This window comes from Mesoplodon bidens (genome assembly GCF_964165515.1).
Source record: "Mesoplodon bidens genome assembly, chromosome: 17".
Classification (NCBI taxonomy): Eukaryota; Metazoa; Chordata; class Mammalia; order Artiodactyla; family Ziphiidae; genus Mesoplodon; species Mesoplodon bidens.
Window position 1 is genome coordinate 7,980,589 of NC_138174.1, and position 27,004 is coordinate 8,007,592.

Here is a 27,004-nt window from a genome sequence, read left to right on the forward strand (position 1 = left end):
CCACATTATTTTAGACAATAAATATTTTTTGAGTACCAACTGTGTATCATGCACTATGATAGCAGAGCTAGGACAGACAGACAAGGGTCCTGACTGCCTGGATGGTACAGAGTAGCAGGGAGAGGAGGGACCATTAAAAAAGCAATTACCGAGGGAGAGGACTGGGGTTGGCTGCCTGAACACAGCCTGAAGGGGTTAGTGCACCACGGCTAGCTGGGAGGGAGTCCGGGAAAAGTCTGGAACAGCCGAAGAGGCAAGAGACTTTTTCTTCACTCTTTGTTTCCTGGTGCGCGAGGAGAGGGGATTAAGAGCGCTGCTTAAAAGAGCTCCAGAGATGGGCGCAAGCCGCAGCTAACAGCGCAGACCCCAGAGACGGGCATGAGATGCTAAGGCTGCTGCTGCCGCCACCAAGAAGCCTGTGTGCAAGCACAGGTCACTGTCCACACCTCCCCTCCTGGGAGCCTGTGCAGCCCACCACTGCCAGGATCCTGTGATCCAGGGACAACTTCCCTGGGAGAACGCACGGCACGCCTCACGCTGGTGCAACGTCACACCGGCCTCTGCCGCCGCAGGCTCACCCCGAGCCCGTACCCCTCCCTCCCCCCAGCCTGAGTGAGCCAGAGCCCCCAAATCAGCGGCTCCTTTAACCCCGTCCTGTCTGAGCGAAGAATAGAGGCCCTCAGCAACTTACGCGCAGAGACGGGGCCAAATCCAAAGCTGAACCCCAGGAGCTGTGTGAACAAAGAAGAGAAAGGGAAATCTCTCCCACTAGCCTCAGGAGCAGCAGATTAAATCTCCACAATCAACTTGATGTACCCTGCATCTGTGGAATGCCTGAATACACAACGAATCATCCCAAATTGAGGAGGTGGACTTTGAGAGCAAGATATATTATTTTTTCCCCTTTTCCTCTTTTTGTGAGTGTGTATGAGTATGCTTCTGTGTGAGATTTTGTCTGTATAGCTTTGCTTTCACCATTTGTCCTAGGGTTCTGTCCGTTTTTTTTCTTTTACTTAAAAAAATTTTTTTTCTTAATAATAATTTTTTATTTTAATAACTTTATTTTATTTTATCCTCTTCCTTCCTTCCTTCCTTCCTTCCTTCCTTCCTTCCCTCCCTCCCTCCCTCCCTTCCTTCCTTCCCTCCCTCCCTTCCTTCCTTCCTTCCCTCCCTCCCTTCCTTCCTTCCCTCCCTCCCTCCCTTCCTTCCTTCCTTCCTTCTTCTTTTTCACCCTTTTTTCTGAGCCGTGTGGATAAAAGGCTCCTGGTGCTCCAGCCAGGAGTCAGTGCTGTGCCTCTGAGGTGGGAGAGCCAAGCTCAGGACACTGGTCCACAAGAGGCCTCCCAGCTCCACATAATATCAAACAGCGAAAATCTCCCAGAGATTTCCATCTCAACACCAACACCCAGCTTCACTCAACAACCAGCAAGCTACAGTGCTGGACACCCTATTCCAAACAACTAGCAAGACAGGAACACAACCCAATCCATTAGCAGAGAGGCTGCCTAAAATCATAATAAGGCCACAGACACCCCAAAACACACCACCAGACGTGGACCTGCTCACCAGAAAGAAAAGATCCAGCCTCATCCACCAGAACACAGGCACTAGTCCCCTCCACCCGGAAGCCTACACAACCCACTGAACCAACTTTAGCCACTGGGGACAGACACCAAAAACAACGGGAACTACGAACCTGCAGCCTGCAGAAAGGAGACCCCAAACACAGTAAGATAAGCAAAATGAGAAGACAGAAAAACACACAGCAGGTGAAGGAGCAAGATAAAAACCCACCAGACCTAACAAATGAAGAGGAAATAGGCAGTCTACCTGAAAAAGAATTCAGAATAATGATAGGAAAGATGATCCAAAATCTTGGAAATAGAATAGACAAAATGCAAGAAACATTTAACAAGGACCTAGAAGAACTAAAGAGGAAACAAGCAACGATGAACAACACAATAAATGAAATTAAAAATACTCTAGAAGGGATCAATAGCAGAATAACTGAGGCAGAAGAAGGGATAAGTGACCTGGAAGATAAAATAGTGGAAACAACTACCGCGGAGCAGAAGAAAGGAAAAAGAATGAAAAGAACTGAGGACAGTCTCAGAGACCTCTGGGACAACATTAAACGTACCAACATTCGAAATATAGGGGTCCCAGAAGAAGAAGAGAAAAAGAAAGGGACTGAGAAAATATTTGAAGAGATTATAGTTGAAAACTTCCCTAATATGGGAAAGGAAATAGTCAATCAAGTCCAGGAAGCACAGAGAGTCCCACAGAGGATAAATCCAAGGAGAAACACACCAAGACACATATTAATCACACTATCAAAAATTAAATACAAACAAAACATATTAAAAGCAACAAGGGAAAAATGACAACACACAAGGGAATCTCCATAAGGTTAACAGCTGCTCTTTCAGCAGAAACTCTGCAAGCCAGAAGGGAGTGGCAGGGCATATATAAAGTGAGGAAAGGGAAAAACCTACAACCAAGATTACTCTACCCAGCAAGGATCTCATTCAGATTTGATGGAGAAATTAAAACCTTTACAGACGGGCCTCCCTGGTGGCGCAGTGGTTGAGAGTCCGCCTGCCGATGCAGGGGATACGGGTTCGTGCCCCGGTCTGGGAGGATCCCATATGCCGCGGAGCGGCTGGGCCCGTGAGCCATGGCTGCTGGGCCTGCGCATCCGGAGCCTGTGCTCCGCAACGGGAGAGGCCACAACAGTGAGAGGCCCGTATACCGCAAAAAGAAAAAGAAAAAAAAAAAAAAAACCTTTACAGACAAGGAAAGCTGAGAGTTCAGCACCACTAAACGAGCTTTACAACAAATGCTAAAGGAACTTCTCTAGGCAAGAAACACAAGAGAAGGAAAAGACCTACAATAACAAACCCAAAACAATTAAGAAAATGGGAATAGGAATATACATATCGCTAATTACCTTAAATGTAAATGGATTAAATGCTCCCACCAAAAGACACAGACTGGCTGAATGGATACAAAAACAAGACCCATCTATATGCTGTCTACAAGAGACCCACTTCAGACCTAGAGACACATACAGACTGAAAGTGAGGGAGTGGAAAAAGATATTCCATGCAAATGGAAATCAAAAGAAAGCTGGAGTAGCAATTCTCATATCAGACAAAATAGATTTTAAAATAAAGACTATTACAAGAGACGAAGGACACTACATAATGATCAAGGGATCGATCCAAGAAGAAAATATAACAGTTGTAAATATATATGCAGCCAACATAGGAGCACCTCAATACATAAGGCAAATACTAACAGCCATAAAAGGGGAAATCGACAGTAACACAATCGTAGTAGGGGACTTTAACACCCCACTTTCACCAATGGACAGATCATCCAAAATGAAAATAAATAAGGAAACACAAGCTTTAAATGATACATTAAACGAGATGGACTTAGTTGATATTTATAGGACATTCCATCCAAAAACAACAGAATACACATTTTTCTCAAGTGCTCATGGAACATTCTCCAGGATAGATCATATCTTGGGTCACAAATCAAGCCTCGGTAAATTTAAGAAAATTGAAATTGTATCAAGTATCTTTTCCGACCACAATGCTATGAGACTAGACATCAATTACAGGAAAAGATGTGTAAAAAATACAAACACATGGAGGCTAAACAATACACTACTCAATAACGAAGTGATCACTGAAGAAATCAAAGAGGAAATTAAAAAATACCTAGAAACAAATGACAATGGAGACACGATGACCCAAAACCTATGGGACGCAGCAAAAGCAGTTCTAAGGGGGAAGTTTATAGCAATACAATCCCACCTTAAGAAACAGGAAGCATTTCGAGTAAACAACCTGACCCTGCACCTAAAGCAATTAGAGAAAGAAGAACAAAAACACCCCAAAGCTAGCAGAAGGAAAGAAATCATAAAGATCAGATCAGAAATAAATGAAAAAGAAATGAAGGAAACGATAGCAAAGATCAACCAAACTAAAAGCTGGTTCTTTGAGAAGATAAACAAAATTGACAAACCATTAGCCAGACTTCATCAAGAAAAAAAGGGAGAAGACTCATATCAATAGAATTAGAAATGAAAAAGGAGAAGTAATAACTGACACTGTAGAAATACAAAGGATCGTGAGAGATTACTACAAGCAACCCTATGCCAATAAAATGGGCAACCTGGAAGAAATGGACAAATTCTTAGAAATGCACAACCTTCCGAGACTGAACCAGGAAGAAATAGAAAATATGAACTGACCAATCACAAGCACTGAAATTGAAACTGTGATTAAAAATCTTCCAACAAACAAAAGCCCAGGACCAGATGGCTTCACAGGTGAATTCTATCACACATTTAGAGAAGGGCTGACACCTATCCTTCTCAAACTCTTCCAAACTATAGCAGAGGGAGGAACACTCCCAAACGCATTCTACGAGGCCACCATCACCCTGATACCAAAAACAGACAAAGATGTTGCCAAGAAGGAAAACTACAGGCCAATATCACTGATGAACATAGATGCAAAAATCCTCAACAAAATAGTATCAAACAGAATCCAACAGCACATTAAAAAGATCATACACCATGATCAAATGGGGTTTATTCCAGGAATGCAAGGATTCTTCAATATATTGCAAATCAATCAACATGATACACCATATTAACAAATTGAAGGAGAAAAACCATACGATCATCTCAATAGATGCAGAAAAAGCTTTCGACAAAATTCAACACTCATTTATGATAAAACTCTGCAGCAAGTAGGCATAGAGGAAACTTTCCTCAACATAATAAAGGCCATATATGACAGACCCACAGCCAACATTGTCCTCAGTGGTGGAAAAGTGAAACCATTTCCAGTAAGATCAGGAACAAGACAAGGTTGCCCACTCTCACCACCCTTATTCAACATAGTTTTGGAAGATTTAGCCACAGTAATCAGAGAAGAAAAGGAAATAAAAGGAATCCAAATTGGAAAAGAAGTAAAGCTGTCACTGTTTGCAGATGACATGATTCTATACATAGAGAATCCTAAAGATGCCACCAGAAAACTACTAGAGCTAATCAATGAATTTGGTAAGGTAGCAAGATACAAAAGTACTGCACAGAAATCTCTGGCATTCCTATACACTAATGATGAAAAATCTGAAAGTGAAATTAAGAAAACACTCCCATTTACCATTGCAACAAAAAGAATAAAATATGTTGGAATAAATCTACCTAAGGAGACAAAAGACCTGTATGCAGAAAACTATAAGACACTGATGAAAGAAATTAAAGATTATACAAATAGATGGAGAGATATACCATGTTCTTGGATTGGAAATATCAACATTGTGAAAATGACTATAGTACCCAAAGCAATCTACAGATTCAATGCAATCCCTATCAAACTACCATTGGCATTTTTCACAGAACTAGAACAAAAATTTCACAATTTGTATGGAAACACAAAAGACTCCGAATAGCCAAAGCAACGTTGAGAACGAAAAATGGAGCTGGATGAATCAGGCTCCCTGACTTCAGACTATACTACAAAGCTACAGTAATCAAGACAGTATGGTGCTGGCACAAAAACAGAAATATAGGTCAGTGGAACAGGATGGAAAGCCCAGAGATAAACCCATGCACATATGGTCACCTTATCTTTGATAAAGGAGGCAAGAATATACAGTGGAGAAAAGACAGCCTCTTCAATAAGAGGTGCTGGGAAAACTGGAAACAGGTACCTTAAAACCTTTAAACAGGTACATTTAAAGGTATGAGATTAGAACACTCTGTAACATCATACACAAAAATAAGCTCAAAATGGATTAAAGACCTAAATGTAAGGCCAGAAACTATCAAACTCTTAGAGGAAAACACAGGCAGAACACTCTATGACCTAAATCACAGCAAGATCCTTTTTGACCCACCTCCTAGAGAAATGGAAATAAAAACAAAAATAAACAAATGGGACCTAATGAAACTTAAAAGCTTTTGCACAGCAAAGGAAACCATAAACAAGACCAAAAGACGACCCTCAGAATGGGAGAAAATATTTGCAAATGAAGCAACTGACAAAGGATTAATCTCCAAAATTTACAAGCAGCTCATGCAGCTCAATAACAAAAAAACAACTCAGTCCAAAATTGGGCAGAAGACCTCAATAGATATTTCTCCAAAGAAGATATACAGATTGCCAACAAACACATGAAAGAATGCTCAACATCATTAATCATTAGAGAAATGCAAATCAAAACTACAATGAGATATCATCTCACACCGGTCAGAATGGCCTTCATCAAAAAATCTAGAAACAGTAAATGCTGGAGAGGGTGTGGAGAAAAGGGAACCCTCTTGTACTGTTGGTGGGACTGTAAATTGATATAGCCGCTATGGAGAACAGTATGGAGGTTCCTTAAAAAACTACAAATAGAACTACCATAAGACCCAGCAATCCCACTACTGGGCATATATCCTGAGAAAACCATAATTCAAAAAGATTCATGTACCACAATGTTCATTGCAGCTCTATTTTCAATAGCCAGGACATGGTAGCAACCTAAGTGTCCATCATCGGATGAATGGATAAAGGAGATGTGGCACATATATACAATGGAATATTACTCAGCTATAAAAAGAAACAAAATTGAGTTATTTGTAATGAAGTGGATGGACCTAGAGTCTGTCATACAGAGTGAAGTAAGTCAGAAAGAGAAAAACAAATACCGTATGCTAACACATATATATGGAATCTAAGAAAAAAAAGAAAAGGTCATGAAGAACCTATGGGCAAGACGGGAATAAAGACACAGACCTACTAGAGAATGGATTTGAGGATATGGGGAGGGGGAAGGGCAAGCTGTGATAAAGTGAGAGAGTGGCATGGGCATATATACACTACCAAAGGTAAAATAGATAGCTAGTGGGAAGCAGCCGCATAGCACAGGGAGATCAGCTCAGTGCTTTGTGACAACCTAGGGGGTGGGATAGGGAGGGTGGGAGGGAGGGTGATGCAAGAGGGAAGAGATATGGGAGTATATGTATATGTATAAATGATTCACTGTTATAAAGCAGAAACTAAGACACCATTGTAAAGCAATTATACTCCAATAAAGATGTTTAAAAAAAAAAGAAGCAATTGCCATTAAAAGGGAGACGTTTAAGGGAAGCATTGGGCGCTTTTAGAAGCACACAGCAGGGTATCAGACCAAATCTGGGAAGGTCATGACAGGAAGTGACATTTAATCTGAGCCCGTGGGATGAGTAGGAGTTAATAGGAGAGAGTGCTCTAAGCAGAGGGAACAATATTTGAGAAGGTCTGGAGGTGAGACGGTATGCATCTTGGGTGAGAAGTTCACCGCTACTTTCATATTTTAACATTTTAATCTTGTGCAGATATGATGTTGCAGCTGGATCTTGTCTGTCTCTAAGTTCCGTCTGAGCACTGAGCACAGTGTTTAACACTTAGTACGTGGTCAATAAATATTTGCATATGACTGAATAACTCTGTAAGGTCAGCTGTCCTGCTGGGCTACATTCAATGTCTCTGGAGGTTTAGAGGCAGCCCTGGCGTTACGTGGAGAGGAAATCAGGCTGTTCATTTCTCTTGGAGCAGCCCAGGCTGCATGCACCCTGATCAACTTATGCAATTCTTTAAACGTGGAATAAGCAGAACTGGGTCCTTTCTGGGATCACTGGACACCTGCCCCACCCCTGTTCTGACACCCACTCCAGAAGTGAGTCAGATTTAAGGAGGATGTGGAAAAGGAGCCGTGGCTTCTGAGTGCCGGCTTGGTTTGTTGATGGGGACACACAGAGTTGGGCAACAGTGATCATTAGGTTGATTTCTCAAACGCTGGAAAGTTTGTCACTATAATAAAACCACTGGTCTTGATGTTTTTTAAATGCTGGGAGGACCCATTCTGATTTCTCTTCATGCATTTGATTTCTGGGAAAGTACAGATATAATTGAATGAGAAGGTTGTGAGGTTAAAAGAATAATTCCTTCAAAGTAGAAAAGAATTATGAACGTGTCTCATCTAGTCTTTTCAGATGATGGCTGAGCAGCAGCTGTGTACTCGGTGCCGTATTTTATGTAAAACATTTGTTAGGCTTTTATGTTTGCCTTTGACTTGAGAAAAACTCCCAGATCTTTTTTAGGATGTAGGAGTTTTAATCTCCTCCTAGTGTTCGTTTCACCTGGAGATTATTTTTTCTATTATCCATAGCTCTAATTCTGTACAGAACATGGTGACTCACTGTACTTTTTAGTGAAAATTGGAATGATAAATAAGTTCAAAGCAAGTTCATGGAAAGCAAGTACAGAGCCAGAGGTAAAATAAGATGCTTTCTTCTTCTTTTGTGAGCAATACCATGTGAAAAAAAAAATCTAGGATGCTTTGTTTCTTTTGAAACTAGCATTCGGGAATAAAAATTACATAATGTTGAAGTTAGCTCAAACCAGTGTGGTTTTTTTCCCCCTACCATATGAAATTTTAGGAAAAAAGTATAAGACAAACCTGGCTTTGATATTGACAGAGATAAACGACATTAAACTCATAATTATGTGTTAGAGTATCAGTTACTTTGTTGGATTCTGACATTTTTTCCCTTCAATATCATTTTGTCATTCTTACTAATGCAAATTTATGCTGTTATACAGTATTTTAAATGAAAAACTTTAATCTTTATTAAAGTAATTAATCTTTGTTAAATTGCTTTTCTAGGTGATTTCTATAAATGTCTATATCTTATTGAAGTCTTTCTGTTTTTTTCCCCACAGTATGCTTTTAATATGTGTGTATTTGCTGAAATGTCTTTAATTTTTAATTTTTAATAGGTGAAACAGGAGTGCTGGCAAAGAGTAATTCTAACATACTAATAGAACGTTGAGTTATTCTTTTATAGTCTGTCTTGATTGTAATTGTCTTTATTAAGAAGGCATTAAGAAAATTATTAAGAAAGATGGGGGAGTGTCTCTTCACAGAATCTCCCTTAGAGTAGTTTTCAGTATAACCCCCCCAAAATATTGAAAAACAATCTTATATACTAGATAATACCTGAACACTGCTATTAGTTGTTGAAACATAAAAACATGTTCTGCATAAATTTATGTTTGGAACAGGAGATTATAATAGTGAAAGATTACTGAGAAAGGTGATAAAATATACTGAAGTGTTTATTTTCTTTGAACAAGCTATATTTACATGGTATGTTAAATGTGATGATTTTCATATTGGTTAATGTTTAGTAGTTTGATTTTTTTAAAAGATGTTGAATATTCTATCTCAAGCCAAGGCTATTTGCCTTATAATTACTTCTCTTGCCCAGTGGTGACTTAATATATCCATAAAACGTCAGGAAGAAATCCTCGGGTGGAACTATGAACCTAGACACAGAGTTGTGTTACTGGCTTTCGTGTATGTTCATTTATGACTTGTTGCTGAACTGACCCAAACTACGACTCTGGGAGGTATTTGGAACACAGCCACGAGCAGAAGAGGGCCCTGAGGAGACAGCGGTGTATCCCTCCTGCTTTTGTTTTCTGATAAGGGATAGGGAGTGAGGGGGTGATGGTTGGGTAAGAGAGAAAATATACAAAACTTTCAGAACTTAGGGTACTTGAGTTAAATTATCTTCTGACATTTCTTTCATAGTTGCCTTTGAAAGCTCTCCGGGGCTTGCTGCATCATTTAACACAAAACTAGGGGCACCTGGGACATTTAGGTATCCTGGGATACAGCAGTGAGCAAAATGGACAACATCCCTGGTCACAAGGAGGGGACAGTCTTTTGCAGGGGAGACAGGCAAACGTGAAACAATGTGTCAGATGGTAATAAGTGTTTTGGAGAAAAATAAAGCAAAGTAAGAGGGATGAAGGATAGATGGGGATGGGCTTACTTTTCTGTAGAGGGTGTTCAGGAAAAATCTCACAGATCAGCTCACATTTGAGCCACGCGTGAAGGAACCGAGAGAGGGAGTTATGTGCTCCCTACTCCTATGTCCAGCCGCCTACTTGTCTACCAGGAGCCTCAAGCTTGTTCAGAACTGAACTCTTCATGCCCCTTTTAACCTCTTCCATCTTCAGTCTCCTGCATCTCAGAAATGGCATCACTGTCTATTTAGTTGCTCATATGAATAAACCTGGGGCTGGTGATCGATTCCTCTTTCCCCTCAACCTCATGCTGGCACATTCAGTGGACCCTCCCTCCAGGATACACCTCTCATCTATCTTCTCGCTGTGTTGAATCCTATTACTCTGGTCCAGGCTACCGTCATCTCTTTCCTTGACCATGATTTAAGCATCCTAGCTGCTCTCCTGGTTTCCATTCTTGGCATCCCAATAATCCAGTATCTTTGTAATTCAGATCTTCTTGCTCACCCGCTCAAAAACTTCCTGTGGTTTCCCACCACACCTAAGATAGTTTCATGAGGTGTCGCACTCTAGGTCAGCAGTAATTTTCTATCACTGTAAAGATGCTCCGTTCTTTCATTTCTCTTGTTTTTGTTGAAAAGTTAACTGTATGTCTTATTTTTGCTCCTTTGAAAGAAATGTGTAACCTCTCCCCCAAAATTACTTTTAAGATTTTCTCTATCTTTGGTTTTTCAACCAGCATTTGCCTATGTGGTTTTCTTCGTATGTCTCTTGATTAGAGTTTATAGAGCTTCTTGAATCTATGGCTTGATGACTTGTGTCAGTTTTTAAGAAGATTCTAAGCCTGTGTTTGTTCAAATATTGATTGAGTTCCATTGTCTGTCTCTTCCTGTTCTGGGTTTTGAACATCATGTATTTTATTTATTTTTTTATTGAAGTATAGTTGATTTACAATGTTGTACCAATCTCTGCTGTACAGCCAAGTGACTCAGTTTTACACTTACATACATTCTTTTTTTAAGTATTCTTTTCCCTTATGGTATGCCAGGAGATTGGATATAGTTCCTGTGCTCTACAGTAAGACCTTGTTTATCCATTCTAAATGTAATAGTTTGCATCTACCAACCCCAAATTCCCAGTCCATCCCTCCCCCTTCCCCCCCTCCCCCTTGGCAACCACACGTCTGTTCTCTATGTCTGTGAGTCTGTTTCTGTTTTGTAGATAAGTTCATTTGTGCCATACTTTAGATTCCACATACAAGTGATATCACATGGTATTTGTCTTTCTCTTTCTGACTTACTTCGCTTAGTTTGAACATCATGTATTTTCACTGTGTTCCGTGTTGCAATTAAGCTCTTTTCTGTATGTTCCTCTTTGTTTTCTTTTTTGTGCATAAATGTGGATATTTTTTACTGACTTACCTTCCAGGTCACTATTCTCTCTTCTGTTATGTCTAATATTCTCTTGAATTCCTAACTTGAGTTACTGCATTATTCAGTTTTAGGATTTCCATTTGACTCTTGTTTATAGATTCTAGTTCTTTGGTAAAAATCATCGTCTTTTCACCTATTTTCATATTAATTATATATTTTTTAAACTGCAAAACCTGGTTTATCTGTGAATCTCTGTTTCTCATTTTTCTCTGTTATTGGTCTGGTCTTGTGCATTTAATATTCTTCTGGGTTGTAGACCTTGTCTGGGTAGGTCTATCTACAGACTGCCCTTACTTCTAGAACCTTTTCCCCCGGCAGACCCTGCACTCCAGCCTTGGGCTCCCAGAACTACTGCTGAAGTCTCTGCTCAGATTTTAGCCACTTCACTGCTGTTTTCCACTTGGTTCTTGTGTTTTTCCTTGGTTTTTGTGCAGCCTAGGAGTTGAGGGAAGCTTGCAGGCAGAATTTGGGGCTCACTCCTCTGGGATCCCCTTAAATCTCTACCATCTTGGCAGCTTTCAGCTCCAGCCTCTGTCTCTGCAGTGCAGCCAGATTACACGAGTCCCCAGCTGCTGCTCTTGGTTGTGTGCTGTCCTCTGCTTGGGGAACCAGCAGATTCCTTGAGGGTAAAAGGAGGTGAATATGGGGCTCCCATGGGTGGGCTCCTCTTCTCTCTCAGATGTTAGCCCTCACATCCTATTTGCCTTTGTTGTTTTTTGATGCCCTCCATCATTTGCTCTAAGAATTTCTCCAGCTTTTATACTTGTTCTTGGTGGGAGAGTCGGTCTGATCCAGGCTGTTCTGTTGTGACATCTGAACCCTGGTCTGTCTCCTGCTTCTCTTTCATACCACGTTTCCCATACCCAGTATATTCCAGCCACACTGCACTTACTTTTTGATAGAATATATCAAGCTTTTTCCCACCTCAGGGACTTTGTATTAACTGCCTTACCTGTTCTTCCCCAGATTTGTGCTTAGCTGGTTCCTTGATTACATTACATGATTCCTACATTATTTAATCTCTGTTCAACTGTTACTTCCTAAGAGGTTTCCTAAACCTCCTAAGAGGTTTCCCTCTCTTTCCAGGGTCATCCGTCACTCTGTTTTATTTTCATCATAGCACTATCTGAACTTACTTTATTTACTTGCTTACTTTCTGTCTCCCCACTATTGTGTAAGCTCTGTTCCCACCTGGCGTGGGATAAATGTTAACTGATAACAAATGATAATAAATGTTAATTGAATGAATGAATAAAATAGACACTGATTCTGGAAGGAATTTTTCAAATTCTTCTTTGCAAACCTCAGTGGGACATAAAGGAACACTGTTTTCTTCACACTAATAGTATTTTGATATGGAATGTTCTATAAAATACCACTTTGATGTGTTTATAGTATAACGATGGCTAACATTTTGTTCATCCTGATGATCTGATCTTAAGTTACTTTCTTTATAGACCAAGATTATGCTATATTCATTATCATATGAGTAATAATTATATTTTTGTTAAAATTCTTTAGAAATATATAATCTGTGCTTATTCTCTATCACCCAGGATATTTAACTAAAACTAATGATACCAATTTGTTTTTGGTCGTGCATGAAATGACTTTTTAAAAAAATTTTATATCTTTATTTAACAGGAATGGTTTTTAGGAAAAGCATTACATGACGAAGAATCCACAATAATTCACCATTATGCCTTTTCCGAAAATCCTACAGTTTTTAAATATCCAGACTTTGCTGCTGGCTGGGCCCTTAGTATTCCACTGGTAAACAAGTAAGAATTTATTAGACTTTCTTTTCGTTTCGTTTCGTGTGTGAATCAACTTTTATTTCGCCGAGTCTTGCAGTTGATGGATCTGAGTGAACTTTTCAGCAGAGGCAGCGAGTGGTAGTGCAGGGAGACCCGCTGCAGGAGCTGGACACAGGCTCCATCACTAACTCGTCCCCTCAGACCCATGCTCAGCCGCTCTGTCTTTCCTCTTACTCACCTGCAAAATGAGGCGAATGATCACCCATGAGGCTGAGGGAGGGCCCACGAGTGCTCAGGACTCTGCACCCAGAGCTGTGACCACTGTTGTGAGCTCTAGGCGCGACTCTGATTGGCAGTAAGGAAATGAATCAGCAGCACACCTGGGGTTGGGATGATGACTGCTTACGTGCATGGATGTGTAGATGCGTTTAAACACGGGCTGGGCAGGAGGCATACGTAGCTCTTGGTGTGATAGTCACAGTAATGCTGTTTTTGATGTGAAAGGGGCAGATAAGCCGTAATTCAGGAGAAGCATGGCTGTTGACAGTCCTCTTAACCTAAATAGTTCAGATTAATCGTGAGTGTTTGTTCTTTAGGGAATGGAAAGTCGATAGTGCAGTTGTGGTTTTTGTATCTGCAAAGATGAAAATGTTTCTGTTCTTTCTTACAGCAAGTGTCCTGTTTCTAGGGTTTGGAGTCCTGAAAAGCTTTTTAGCCCATTGCAGTAATATAAGGTAGTAGATACTTTGTCATTTGTGGTTGCTGAAACTTCTGGACTGCTCCCTTGACATTTGGAAGTTCCTTACAATGTAACACGCTCCTTCCCAGTGTAGATGCAAGTAGCAGAAAAGTATGCAGAGTGGATGAAGGGAATATTTTTGCTGGAATTGGAAGCGGAGGTGGGTGGGTGGGTGGTGCAGGGGTTTAGCAATGTTGTTGAAGAGAGGCTGGACCTCTCTGTCTCTCTGGCTTAGTGCACAGCATCATTTCATCCTAAATCTGGTTTGCTTTGTGCTTTCAAGGCAGTAAGGGCTACGAACTTCTGATTTATGTACAGCAGGAGAGAGCCTCTAACCATGGAATGAAAGTACTTATCCCCAGTCTCTAGGTGGATCCTGTCCAATTAAAGTCAACTGGGACAACTTCAGGCCTGTACCATCCTCTGCACCATTAACAGCTGCCAGCGAACTTCAGTGCATCAGTTGGGATCAAACTAATTCTGACCCTGGAGCCCCTTTATTGGCCTGAATAATTAATCAAAATCAGAATTCTCTTAGAGGAAGGAAGGAGAGGCTCTGTATCATGCGGGTAACCAACAGTGCCCACTACGGGATTGTTGATTCCCTGTGTCTCCTTTCCTCGACTTTATGGCTCACTTGGTAGGTAGGGCAACGATTTATAGTTACTCAAGTATTTCTTCTGCTCAAGTCACCAGAAAAACTGGTTACTTAAAGACACTTTATGACACTCACTTTCTTAGACTTTCTCACCGAAAATATTTTGGGGGCTAGCAATCCTGCATCAGTGAGTGTTGAATCAACACTGCCCAACATTTCCCAGTGCTCCAGCTACGTGATCTCCTAAGGATAGCATCAGTAAAAAAAAAAAAAAAAAAAAAAAAAACTTGCATCTTTGGAGAAACGCTCATTGATTTTCAGTAAGATGATTTCTTCAAATAGGTGTTACTACAGAACACTGTTACTGGTTTCCCCTGTTGTTTTTCCATCAGAAAACCTTATCTAGATTTCCTGCTATATCTTGCTCTGTTGACTGTCTCACAAGTGGGACTAGAATAGTCAGGTAGGAAGTTTTCCTGATATGGAGTTGAAGGAGCCCTATATTTGTTGCAAGTTTCCAGTCTAGCTGGTTGTGTCATCAGAACTGTGTTATTGGGACATGACTTAGTGCCTTCTAAAAATAGGAAAGCTGAATGTCAAATTCTTATTTGCCAGGAACTGAATATTTAATGAAGAAATATTTTCGCAAAGTAGTTGGGATTTCTGGCCTTGTTTTTCTTGGCATTGTTGGTTCCTGAAATTAGCATTTGAAAAGCCCTTGGGTATAGCCCTTGCTTGGTGTATAGAAAAATGAAACCTAGTTCCCACCACTAGGACTGGCCTTTTAAGTAGGGTGAATGCCCCCCTGCACACTTTTAGAACTGGGACTTATTTGCAAGGTGACTGGGTTAGGCCCCGGGTGTCCCATGAGGCTGACTCATCCATGCGAAGTTCGTAATATTGAGGTAACCATCACTGGTTCTGGCAGATTCCACGGGCTGCTAAACATAGCCACTTACAGATGTCAGTGTACATACTGATTTGTTTCCAATCAGTCAGTGTTCATCTTAAAGAGATTCTTTCCTCTTAAAGAGATTCTGTCAGTGGCTGTCACGTTTTTCTCTGGTTTCCCTCAGAGAAAAATGTACAAGAATTGAATGAGAAAGAAACTTAAAAAGTCAAGAAGAGTAGAGACCATGTTTAGGGTAACAGTTCAGAGGTGTTTATTGTCTATTAAGAAGAGGTGTGGGGGCTTCCCTGGTGGCGCAGTGGTTGAGAGTCCGCCTGCTGATGCAGGGGACATGGGTTCGTGCCCCGGTCCAGGAAGATCCCACATGCCGCAGAGCGGCTGGGCCCGTGAGCCATGGCCGCTGAGCCTGCACATCTGGAGCCTGTGCTCCACAGCGGGAGAGGCCACAACAGTGAGAGGCCTGTGTACAACAACAACAACAACAACAACAAAAAAGAAGGGGTGTGGGCAGCGTGGCCATCTGACAGTGGATGTCACATGCCATTGGATTCTGATCACAATCCAGTGTTCCTTGTCTGTGGCGATAAGCCCAGATATGACTTTTCTTTTTTCTTTTTTTTTGTCTTTGGTGTCTGAATGTGGTTGGCTCAGATTTTGAAGGCACTTGGCATGAATCCAAATCCCCAAGTTACCTTAAAAGAGTTTATTCATGAAAACTGGCTCCAACCAAGAAGAGTTCAAGTTGGACAATATTCCACACCAGGGCAGGTTTTTCTCCTAATTTATGTCAGGAGTGTTCTGAGAATGCAGTCTCTTTATGCAGTATCCTCACCCACTCCTGCTCATGGGCCGGTGGGCAGGTACTGAGCAGGAATGTGGCAGAGGTTCCATGGGGCTTCTTTCAGAGCTGTGTGCCATCAAGCCACATTCCTGTCAACCGTGAGGCCGGTGCTTCATGACTACACGTAAATTATAACCTGTGTCTTCCTTTATCTTTCCTCCGATTAGAGATAAATGTTTAAAGAAATGTCTGTGGCTCAACCAGGCTAAAAACTCAGCGAGGACTTTTGAAACTGATTACTAGTTTTCCTTTTAAAATTACGATTATTTCTTTGGAGTTAAAATATTTGTTAGGAGGTTCGTCATTGAAACGAGGGTCCCGTCTGTAGCCCTGTAAGAAACGTAAACCCCGTGGCAGTTCAGTGGTCTTGGTAAGCATGTCGTTCTACCTCCCTCAGCCTGGAATGGAGGAACATATTGCGGTTTGCCCTCATCCCTTCAGATCGCTCACCGAGTGCCTGTTTGGGCCCGGGCGGTGGGCGCTGTTTGGGGTGCAGGGCAGGAGGAGGGCGCAGGGGGCTCGCTGTGTGTGATGAATGGGGCTGTGCTTCCCACTCTGGGGGCAAAGGAAGTTTCCATTTATTCTCGTGGGCAGGTCTGGACACCCTTGAATTTGGTCTTGGAGAAAAGTCTGCCAGGTAGAGGTTGGGTCGGGGCGAACTGGGCCGCCGTGTGGCCAGGAGTGCGCTTCGGGGGCGGCCGGTGCACGCTGGGGAGTGGGGGGCTCTAGAGCCTGGGCCCAGGGGTCTGGGCCTCTCTTCTGTGTTGAAAAGAGCCATTACGGCTTTTCTGAAGCAAGAAAATGACTTGAAACTTGTTATTCTTTCCCGAAACCACATGCTCTCTCCCCCAGGAAACTCCACAAACTGTAATTCATAGGGTCATTAAAAGTAGGAGACTGAAAAGTAGCAACTTCTGTTTCTCTATCAGGCAAGCTTTTTTCTTTTCTTTTTCTTTCTCTGTCATTATTTTGTCAAGGATTATCAGGAGTCAGCACCTCCGTGGCTTTTTAAAAGACATTTATTGTATCGTATTGTGTTTTATGTTATTTTCCAGATGTTGAATAACGAACACTACATTTGCAACAAGCCTTGCATTCGTGTCCTGGTCCACAAATAATTGTGTTTTCATAGTCCTTTGCCTCAAGGCAATTAAACTCTTATTTTTGTCTTAAAATTTATTTATTTATTTATTTTTTAAAGTTATTTTATTACTAACATTTTAGAAGCAGTTATTCTTTTTTTTTTTAAGATGTTGGGGGTAGGAGTTTATTTATTTATTTATTTTTGCTGTGTTGGGTCTTCGTTTCTGTGCGAGGGCTTTCTCTAGTTGTGGCAAGTGGGGGCCACTCTTCATCGCGGTGCGCGGGCCTCTCACTATCACGACCTCTCTTGTTGCGGAGCACAGGCTCCAGTCGTGCAGGCTCAGTAGTTGTGGCTCACGGGCCCAGTTGCCCCGCAGCATGTGGGATCTTCCCAGACCGGGGCTCGAACCCGTGTCCCCTGCATTAGCAGGCAGATTCTCAACCACTGAGCCACCAGGGAAGCCCATATATTTTTATTTGTTTTCAAACATTAGAAAGTCTCAAGAATGTGTTATTCTTGTTTGATGCTTTTTTGGTTTTTTTTCAAAAAACTCAAATTGTCTCTATTTTCTAGGCTTACCAAGAGATTGAAGAGCGAGTCCCTGAAATCCGACTTTACAATAGATTTAAAACATGAGGTAGGTCATGATTTGTTTGGTTAAAAGTCTTTGTAGTCAAGAATTTGTGTCTTTTGATACAAAAGGTGTCTCGTGTTCCCTGAAAGGTGCATCCCCTCCGCCACTCACATCCATGTTTTCCCAACAAGGAAGTTGCACATGCTACAGTCTGTGAGGGCCTTCTTCTTTAAGCCCATTTTGGTCACGTAGGTGGAGAAGGAACAGTGGAGAAAACAGTTGTGTCTGTGATTCTTCATCCTTTGTTTTTAAGCTAGGTGGATGGGTCCAGATATGGATTTTTAAAAACATGCAAAAATGTCAGTAAAATACCTCTGGTCTTCTTTTGTGCTTCGGTTGCACATATGCCTTCGACATGTCTCTTGTGCTGGACCCTGTGGAGCAGCATTGGGCCAGCTGGTCCCCCAGCACCCTGGCATTTGGTGGACATCTGTGACCAGTCGTCCTGGAGGCAGGTGGCGGGCATCCTGTCCTTAATCCATTAATCTCTCCTGAATCATCATCAAGAAGGTCTCTTTGTGCATTTCGTTCATGGGTACCTCTGACTGCCTGAAACAGACCTGCCTTTCCCTCTGTAGCAATCTGTATTTTAGGACATGGGGGCCAATCGTGACTCAGTCCAGCAGTGCTGGCAGGCTGCCAGGAGCGAAAAGGGCACTCACAAGATTTTAATCTGGGGAGTATTTTTAAATGACGAAATAGGTTATTTGAGGAGAAATATTCATGTCAAAAATCACTCTTTTCCACAGAAGGGAAAGAATGACTAGTTGAAAGCCAGGGTCTGTCTAGATATTTTTAATGAAAAGTCAGCTCAGGTATAGATACCCAGGTTTGGGAGTCTATGAAACATTGAATAACATACAATAAAACCCTCTAACATACGTGAAAGGTATAAAGATCAGTCAGAATATCTATGCTTAAGAGATTGAACTTGATCAGTTGCTTGGAGGCTACCTGTAAGTATCTCCCCAGGAGGGTCCCCCTTTGTTCTAACGAGAGTCAACAACTTTCTCGAATTCTCTCCCTCTCCCCCTTTTCTTCATATTTTATATATAACATATGAATGTACCTCTGAATAATATGTAGCTTTGCATCCTTCTGGCCTTGATATAAACAGAACTGTACCCTGAATAATGTTCTAGTTTGAAAGTCATCCGTGTTGATACGTGTGGCTTTAATAAACTGTCGCCACTTTGTATAACTGTCTCTCCCAGGACCATACCACAGTGTGTGTGCCCAGTCTGCTGGTAGTGGGCCTCTGGGTTGCTACTGGTTTTTGCTATTGCAGTCACCCCTTCTATGAATATTTTTGACATGTGTCATGATGATCATCCACAAGAGTTTCTCTAGGCAGAAGCTTTTAAACTGTTTCTTGACTGTGACCGACTTTAAAAAATACATTTTTCATTGTGACTCAGTATATTTGTGTGTTATTATTGTGTTTTGTTATCGATTTCTAACTTAGTATGATTGGTCTATATAACAGTCATTTGAAATATTTTTAGGTTTGCTTTATGGCCTAGTTCGTGTTCACTTTTCATAAATGGAGAAAAGGATGTATGTTCTCTAATTTGGGGGGTATAATATTCTCCTTATGTCTATTAAAGAAATAGATTAATCTATTGTGCTTTTCACATATTTTATTTCCTCCTGCTCTCCCTTCTCCTACTTTCATTTTGTCTGCTTGATCCGTCATTTACTAAGGGAGGAATGTGAACATCTTCCATGATAGTGGTGACAGTGTCTCTTTGTGGAACTGCCAACTCTTGCTATTTATACTCTGAAGCTATGTTAATTAGATGCATACAAGTTTAGAATTGTTACCTCCTCTCCGTGAATTTATCTTTATCTCTAGTAATGCTCTTTGCCTTAGCACTTATTTTGTTGATAGGAACACTTCTATACTAGCTTTCTTTTGGTGTTTGCTTCATCGTTTTTCATTTTTTTCTTTCAATTCTTTTGTGTCCTCTTTTGATGCGTCTCTCTTAAAGAGGATGTGTTTGTTTTTTTCTCCCAGTGTGACAGTCTTTATCTTCAAACCATAGAGCAAATTTACATTTACATTTTTCATGATTGCTAACACTTTATTTTATCCTTTGTCCCCCATTTTTTTCTTTTGAAAATTTCCTTGCTTTCTTTTAGATTTTTAAAATTTTTATTCCATTTTTTTCCCTCCTCTGTTATTTTTGAAGTTCATTCTCAATGTCTGTTTCTTAATGGTTGTTTTAAATACAGTAAGTCCCCTACATACGAACCTTCAAGTTGCGAACTTTCAAAGATGCGAACGTATTATAAACCTGTTACAGTACAGAATTATATAGCCGATTGTGTTAGTTGGGTACCTAGGCTAACTTTGTTGGACTTATGAACAAATTGGACTTACGAACTCACTCTTGGAATGGAACTTGTTCGTATGCAGGGGACTTACTGTACTTTAACATGTATAGTAAGCAGCTAATTAATCAGCCTAAAAATCTAAGGGCCTGAGCATAATAACTCTGATTATCCCTCTCCCAGTTTTTATGCTCTTTTGTCCAGTATTTTTGTTCTGTCTTTTTTTTCAACCCCGCAACTCAGATATTGTCCTTACTTTATACAGTTAAATCATTTGTATTAGCTTAACCCTGTATTTGCCATGTCTGTGCTCACTATTCTGTTTTGCTTCTTGGACCTGCCAGTGGGAATCATTTTTATTCTTCCTGAAGTATATCCTTCAGAATTTCCTTTTTAGTGAGGTGGCAAATTCTCCATTTTTTTTTCTTTAAAAATAATTTATTTCGGGCTTCCGTGGTGGCACAGTGGTTGAGAGTCCGCCTGCTGATGCAGGGGACACGGGTTCGTGACCCGATCCAGGAAGATCCCACATGCCGCGGAGCAGCTGGGCCCGTGAGCCATGGCCGCTGAGCCTGCACGTCCGGAGCCTGTGCTCCGCAATGGAGAGGCCACAACAGTGAGAGGCCCGCGTACCACACACACACACACACACACAAAAAAAAAATAATAATAATAATTTATTTCAACTTTGTTCTTGAGACATAGTTGCGTTGTGTGTATAATTCTAGGTTGTGAGACATTTCCTCTCATCACAATACTGTTGTTCCCCGGTGCTCTGGCTTCTGTTACTGCTGTTGTCTTAGGAAATCAACCACCACTCTTACATGGTTCCATTGTCAGTAATCTGCCATTTCTCTGGCTGCTTTTAAGGTTGTTCTTTGTCTTTAGTGTTCTGCAGTTTCACTATGGTATATATATGTCTAGGTGCAAACTCTTCTTTTCTAATCCTGCTTAGCATTCATTGGGCCTTTCTATAATAGGATTGTTAAGCAATCCTATTTTTTTTTAATTACATTAAAAAAAATTCTCAGCCATTGTCTTTTCAGCTATTTTCTCATCCCCTCTGTGATCTCCTTCTGGAACTTTAGATATATGCTAGAGGTTTGAACTTCTCTTCTACATTCCCCATCTCTGTTTCTTGCTGGGCTACATTTCAGATAACTTGGAGGACTTCATCTTTTAGTTCCCTAGTTTTTATTCAGCTGTGTCTAATATGCTGTTTATCCTCACCATTAAAACGTTCATTTTAAGCATTGTATTTTTCACATCTACAAGTTCTAGATATTTCTTTTTAAAATTTGCTCTCGTACAGTCTTTCAGAAATTTTGCTCATGTTTTAAATTTTTTCTTTTCTTTATTAAAATATATGAAACAGTAATTTTCTATTCTGTGCTTAATCATTCCAATCCCCAAAGTCTTCTGGGCCTGAGCAAGCTGTGTCTGCTGGCTCTTGCCCATCATCTCGTCTCTTTGTATGACTTTTTGTGATTTTTTCCGAGTACTTTTGCTCCTTGGGAACTGTGGCCGTCCCCCGAGTCCTATATTAAGGTTGTGGGCTCCTCAGTAAGGATTTGCATTAGTTTTTGTCAGCTGCTAGAGGCTCAGGCTGACTTAGGGCCACTTTAAGTTACCCCAAGGTGTTTCTGGAACACGTAGGTGACAAATGAGGGAGGCCTGCCTTTGGTTACAGAATCTCAGGATATCTGGAGATGATTTTTCCCTCCATCTAGTTCCAGTTGTGGGGCTTTGCTGTTAGACACGCCCCACCTTGGGCAGGTCATGGGCTTTATTCTCTTAACATGCATCAGAACCTTGGCATCCTCAGAGCCCAGCTGATACCTACTGGGGAAAACTACCCTCAGTGGCCTTTCTCCCCAGGTTCTCACTTTCCATTTTTGTCCTCATAAGCTCCACATTTTTGTGCCAAGTTAGCAATACATTTAAAATGCTTTTAAAAATATTTTATCCTGATATTTTTAGATATTTTCAGCCAGTCGGTTTTTCAGGGTATGTAATTACCATCCTGCAGGAAACCAGAGTCATGGTATTTCCTTTTATCTTGCTCTGTGATGTTTTAGAATCCCTAAAATAGCTTCCCTAAAATTGCTTATGACAATTTGGAATTTTTTGGAGGTCAGAATACTGATTCTTAATTAATTATTTACGGTTAATAAAAGATTAGATTGCTCCACATGGAATTACTATTTTTGTAAGTAAAAAAAACCCAAAGGGCTTCCCTGGTGGCACAGTGGTTGAGAGTCCGCCTGCCGATGCAGGGGACACAGGTTCGTGCCCCGGTCCGGGAAGATCCCTCATGCCGCGGAGCGGCTGGACCCTTGAGCCATGGCTGCTGAGCCTGCGCGTCCGGAGCCTATGCTCCGCAATGGGAGGGGCCACAACAGTGAGAGGCCTGCGTACCGTAAAAAAAAAAAAAAAAAAAGAACTGTTGAATGCTGACATATTGATGTGGTTCAATGTAATATTCTCTAGAGAAGGTAAGGTCTGCTTGCCCTTGAGATGTTTCCTACCTTCGTGGACCTGTGGTGCTGGTTAAGAGCTTTCATTCATGCCAGTTTCCTGTGTGACAGATCGCTCTCTACATCTGGGACAGTGGTGATGGACCGCCCCTCACTCCTGTGCCTGAGTTTTGTACAGACGGGGTGGACTCTTCCTGTGCCACTACATTTCATTCTTTTCTACCGCTTTGCGTAAGTAATAGAAGGACAGCTTCCTTGCGTGTCAAAGGAAAACATACATGCTGTGCACAATGTTGTCCTAGCACTTTCCATCCTAAAAAACCCCAACATCTGCCATGTGCCAGGTGAGAACTATACATCATGTTTCTAGGGATATTGGCCCTACAAGGTGAGCACTGTCGTTACCCTGTTTTGCAGAAGAGAAGAGAGCAGAGTGGCATTGAGAGCTGTGGAGGTGTAGCCCGGAGTTATTTCTTTTGTTGAAGATGTAGCATGTAGCTGTTGGAATTCCTATTCTATTTCCTAGAGCGGCAATCTCAGACATTTCCCGTTATTCCTAAGCCTTCTCCTCGAGCCCACCCCCTTTACTTTCTCAGCCAGTGACCTTGCTTTGATCTCACCTGAGACTGTCCAGAACTTTTAGAATGAAGAACCTACTTGTTAAGGTAGACCCTTGGACCAGTCCCCAGGATGGGCCTGAAGACCCTGGGACTCAACTGGGTGGTTAACAATCCTTCCTCATAATGAAAAATATATTCACTACCTCAAATGTCTGTTATTTTCAAGGCATTGATACAGAAGTCTGTGTGTTGCATTTTCAAAAAGGAATATATATACACACAGACAGACATACACTGCAACAGTGGGAGAGAATCTGTACTGTTGGCCCAGTTCCTGAGGGGGCGACGTCTTTTTAGACATTATGCTTGCTTATTCTTTAATGTTCTCCTGGACAATCTGGAAGGGTTGACCTCCTAGTGCCTTGAGTGACATGACAAAACTGCAGTTACGTGTCGCTATAAACCAGCCCAAAATGATGCAGAATTAGGATTGAGTGTCACTACAGGCCTAAGATGGCAATAAAGGGGCCAGAACACACCGCCCAACCCAACTCCCTCCGTGAAGCGCCCACGGCCTGGGTGTGGATTGTCTGCAAGGCCCTCCATGAGCTGCTTCATCTGAGTGATTGGCTTGGGCTGGAACCAGGGCAGGGCTCCAGGCTCCTCCAAAGTGTTGGAAGTTATCCTGCCTTTGGCAGAGGACAGAACATCGCTGTTGCCTAGATTTGGGTAGATGATAAAGGGCCATAAAAATACTTTAACATCAAAGTAAGGCTGGGCCCCCAGAAGGGAGTCATCTCTTATTTTACACTAAAACATCCCCCTACTTCTCTCTCCCTTTGTCGGAATCTTCACCATCTGGAAAAAGGAAAGGGAAGGTAGCCAACATTTACTGGGTACCTGTGATGCGCTTAATAAATAGTAGTCATAAAAGCAGCCGTATGGGTGGTTATCATCCCAATTTCCTAAGTGAGCAGGCGGAAGTTTAGAGAGCTTAGGACACTCGTCCAGGGGACATAGTGGAAATGCAGAGCTGGGATCCTGGTGCCGTTCTGGCTAAGCAAAGACTTTGTGGTCAGCGGAGCTACAGTTCCTTTGTTCCCCTAAAACTTAATCCTGCAGACAAGTTTGATGTCCCTGACATTGGTGAATTTGAACTTGAGAGCATGTGAGAGCTAATGTGGATGTGCATTTAAGACACATTGACTCACATATGCATACATTTTTCTTTTTTTTCTTTTTTTAGGGAAATCCAGTGAAGAAGAAGGATATTTTTGTTGCAGTAAAGACATGCAAGAAATTTCATGGTGACAGAAGTATGTTTTGGGTTATTCATTTTTATTGAACTTTAAAAATGCAAACTGCCTTTAAAAAAAACAGTACAAACAAGATATAAACTCAACCTAAATAAAAAGGACAATGACAAATATGTCATTGAAGTAAAAGCAGTTATTTAATCAGTATTCCTCATCATACCATTTCAATCACCAAGATCAATTAGAAAAGACAATTTTGTATTGCAACATGAGTGGTCGTAGCCCTTCTAAGGACTGATTAGAGCAGTATTTTCAGTTGGAAATGGAAAAGCTCAGCTGTGGCAACCTAGGAGACAGTGAATAACAATCCATTTTGCAAAACAATGTCCTGTTATGTCCAAGTGCAGTCTCTGAGCTGTGTGAAGAGTATGAGAGGGGATTTCAGGGTAACAGAATGCCAAAAAGAATGTTTTTCTAACACTGTTCCTTCTTTTTATATTTATTTCTAATGCACACATCAGAACTTTTAAGTAAGGATATGTATTTGCTCACATGTAGATATATAGAGAAAAGGAAAAATGTGCCTTACAAGCAATGTTTCCTTCTTAAGGAAATCCTGCATGTATTGATAGATGAATGTTGTTTTTATTCAAATTGTTGGTGTCATTTCAGAATTCTACTAAGTTGTTATGATACTATTTTTTAAAAGCCTACCTTAAATATAAATACATAATTTATCTTTTTCACCTTATTTCAAGCAGCACTTTTCTGAAATTGAAGGTTAGACAGTCTTTTGCATTTTCTAATTTTAGCACATATTTTAATGTTTTTCCATGAACAGACTCAATTTCACCAAGAGTATGATATTTATAGAGGAGAGATTTCTAAACCAGCTGTCTTTTTTTGTGGGATTAGAGCTATGTGGGGAGTTCATTTATATAATTTATGTGATAATATATTTACAAATTATATTTTAAAGGGGAACATATTTTCCAAATAAAAGAAAATTATAATTTGGGATTAAAGTGTTGTTTAAGACACTGACATAAATTCAAATCTTGTTATACTCAACACTGTCTTAAAAGTACATTTACTATAAACCTTCATGGTTACCTAAAATAGGCATGATAAATTCTAAGTCCTATTAAATCAGCCTAAATAAACATATGCATTCATTATATGAGTCCTAAAATACTATCAAAAATCAATATAGCACTTAAAATTTCATTTATCATAAATTTAGCCTAGATTTAATATTCTTTTGATTTTTTCATAATCTGTAAGAGCTCTGTAGGATGAATTTTTTTTAAGTTTCTTTTATTTATTTATATATATATTTGGCTGCGTTTTGAGTCTGTTGCTGTGTGTGGGCTTTCTCTAGTTGCTGCGAGGGGGGCTACTATTTGTCATGGCACGCAGGCTTCTCATTGCAGTGGCTTCTCTTGTGGAGCACGGGCTCTAGGCATGCGGACTTCAGTAGTTGCAGTATGCGGGCTCAGTAGTTGCAGCATGGGAGCCCTAGAGCATGCGGGCTCCAGCAGTTGTGGCACGTGGGCTCAGTAGTTGCAGCGTGCAGGCTGATTAGTTGTGGCTCGAGGGCTCTAGAGCACAGGCTCAGTAATTGTGGTGCATGGGCTTAGTTGCTCCACATTGTGTGGGATCTTCCCGGACCAGGGGTTGAACCCGTGTCCCCTGCACTGGCAGTGTAGGATGATTTTTGACAGATACCTTTCATTAAAAAAGTGTGAAGGCACTGCAGAAATACAAAGGATCATGAGAAATTACTACAAGCAACTATGCCAATAAAATGGACAACCTAGAAGAAATGGACAAATTCTCAGAAAAGCACAACCTTCTAAGACTGAACCAGGAAGAAAAAGAAAATATAAACAGACCAATCACAAGCACTGAAATTGAAACTGTGATTAAAAGTCTTCCAACAAACAAAAGCCCAGGACCAGATGGCTTCACAGGCAAATTCTGTCAAACGTTTAGAGAAGAGCTAACACCGATTCTTCTCAAACTCTTCCAAAACATAGCAGAGGGAGGAACACTCCCAAACGCGTTCTATGAGGCCATCATTACCCTGATAACAAAACCAGACAGAGATGTCACAAAAAAAAACTACAGGCCAATAGCACTGATGAACATAGATGCAAAAATCCTCAACAAGATACTAGCAAACAGAATCCAACAGCACATTAAAAGGATCACACACCACGATCAAGTGGGATTTATCCCAGGAATGCAAGGATTCTTCAATATATGCAAATCAATCAGTGTGATAAACCATATTAATAAATTGAGGGAGAAAAACCATATGATCATCTCAGTAGATGCAGAAAAAGCTTTTGACAAAATTCAACACCCATTTATAAAAATCCTCCAGAAAGTAGGCATAGAGGGAACTTACCTCAACGTAATAGAGGCCATTTATGACAAGCCCACAGCGAACATCATTCTCAATGGTGAAAAAGTGAAACTGTTTCCACCAAGATCAGGAACAAGACAG

General features: G+C 41.0%; 1 protein-coding gene across 1 annotated transcript in view; it reads left to right on the forward strand.

The window, feature by feature from the left end:
• B3GLCT (beta 3-glucosyltransferase) overlaps positions 1 to 27,004 on the forward strand; it is a 114,860-nt gene that overhangs the window by 47,491 nt on the left and 40,365 nt on the right. The window contains exons 6-9 of the mRNA XM_081214686.1: positions 12,947 to 13,083; positions 17,805 to 17,868; positions 22,788 to 22,907; positions 24,483 to 24,552. Of these exons, the coding sequence (XP_081070812.1) occupies positions 12,947 to 13,083; positions 17,805 to 17,868; positions 22,788 to 22,907; positions 24,483 to 24,552 (391 nt within the window). The remainder of the gene's footprint in view (positions 1 to 12,946; positions 13,084 to 17,804; positions 17,869 to 22,787; positions 22,908 to 24,482; positions 24,553 to 27,004) is intronic.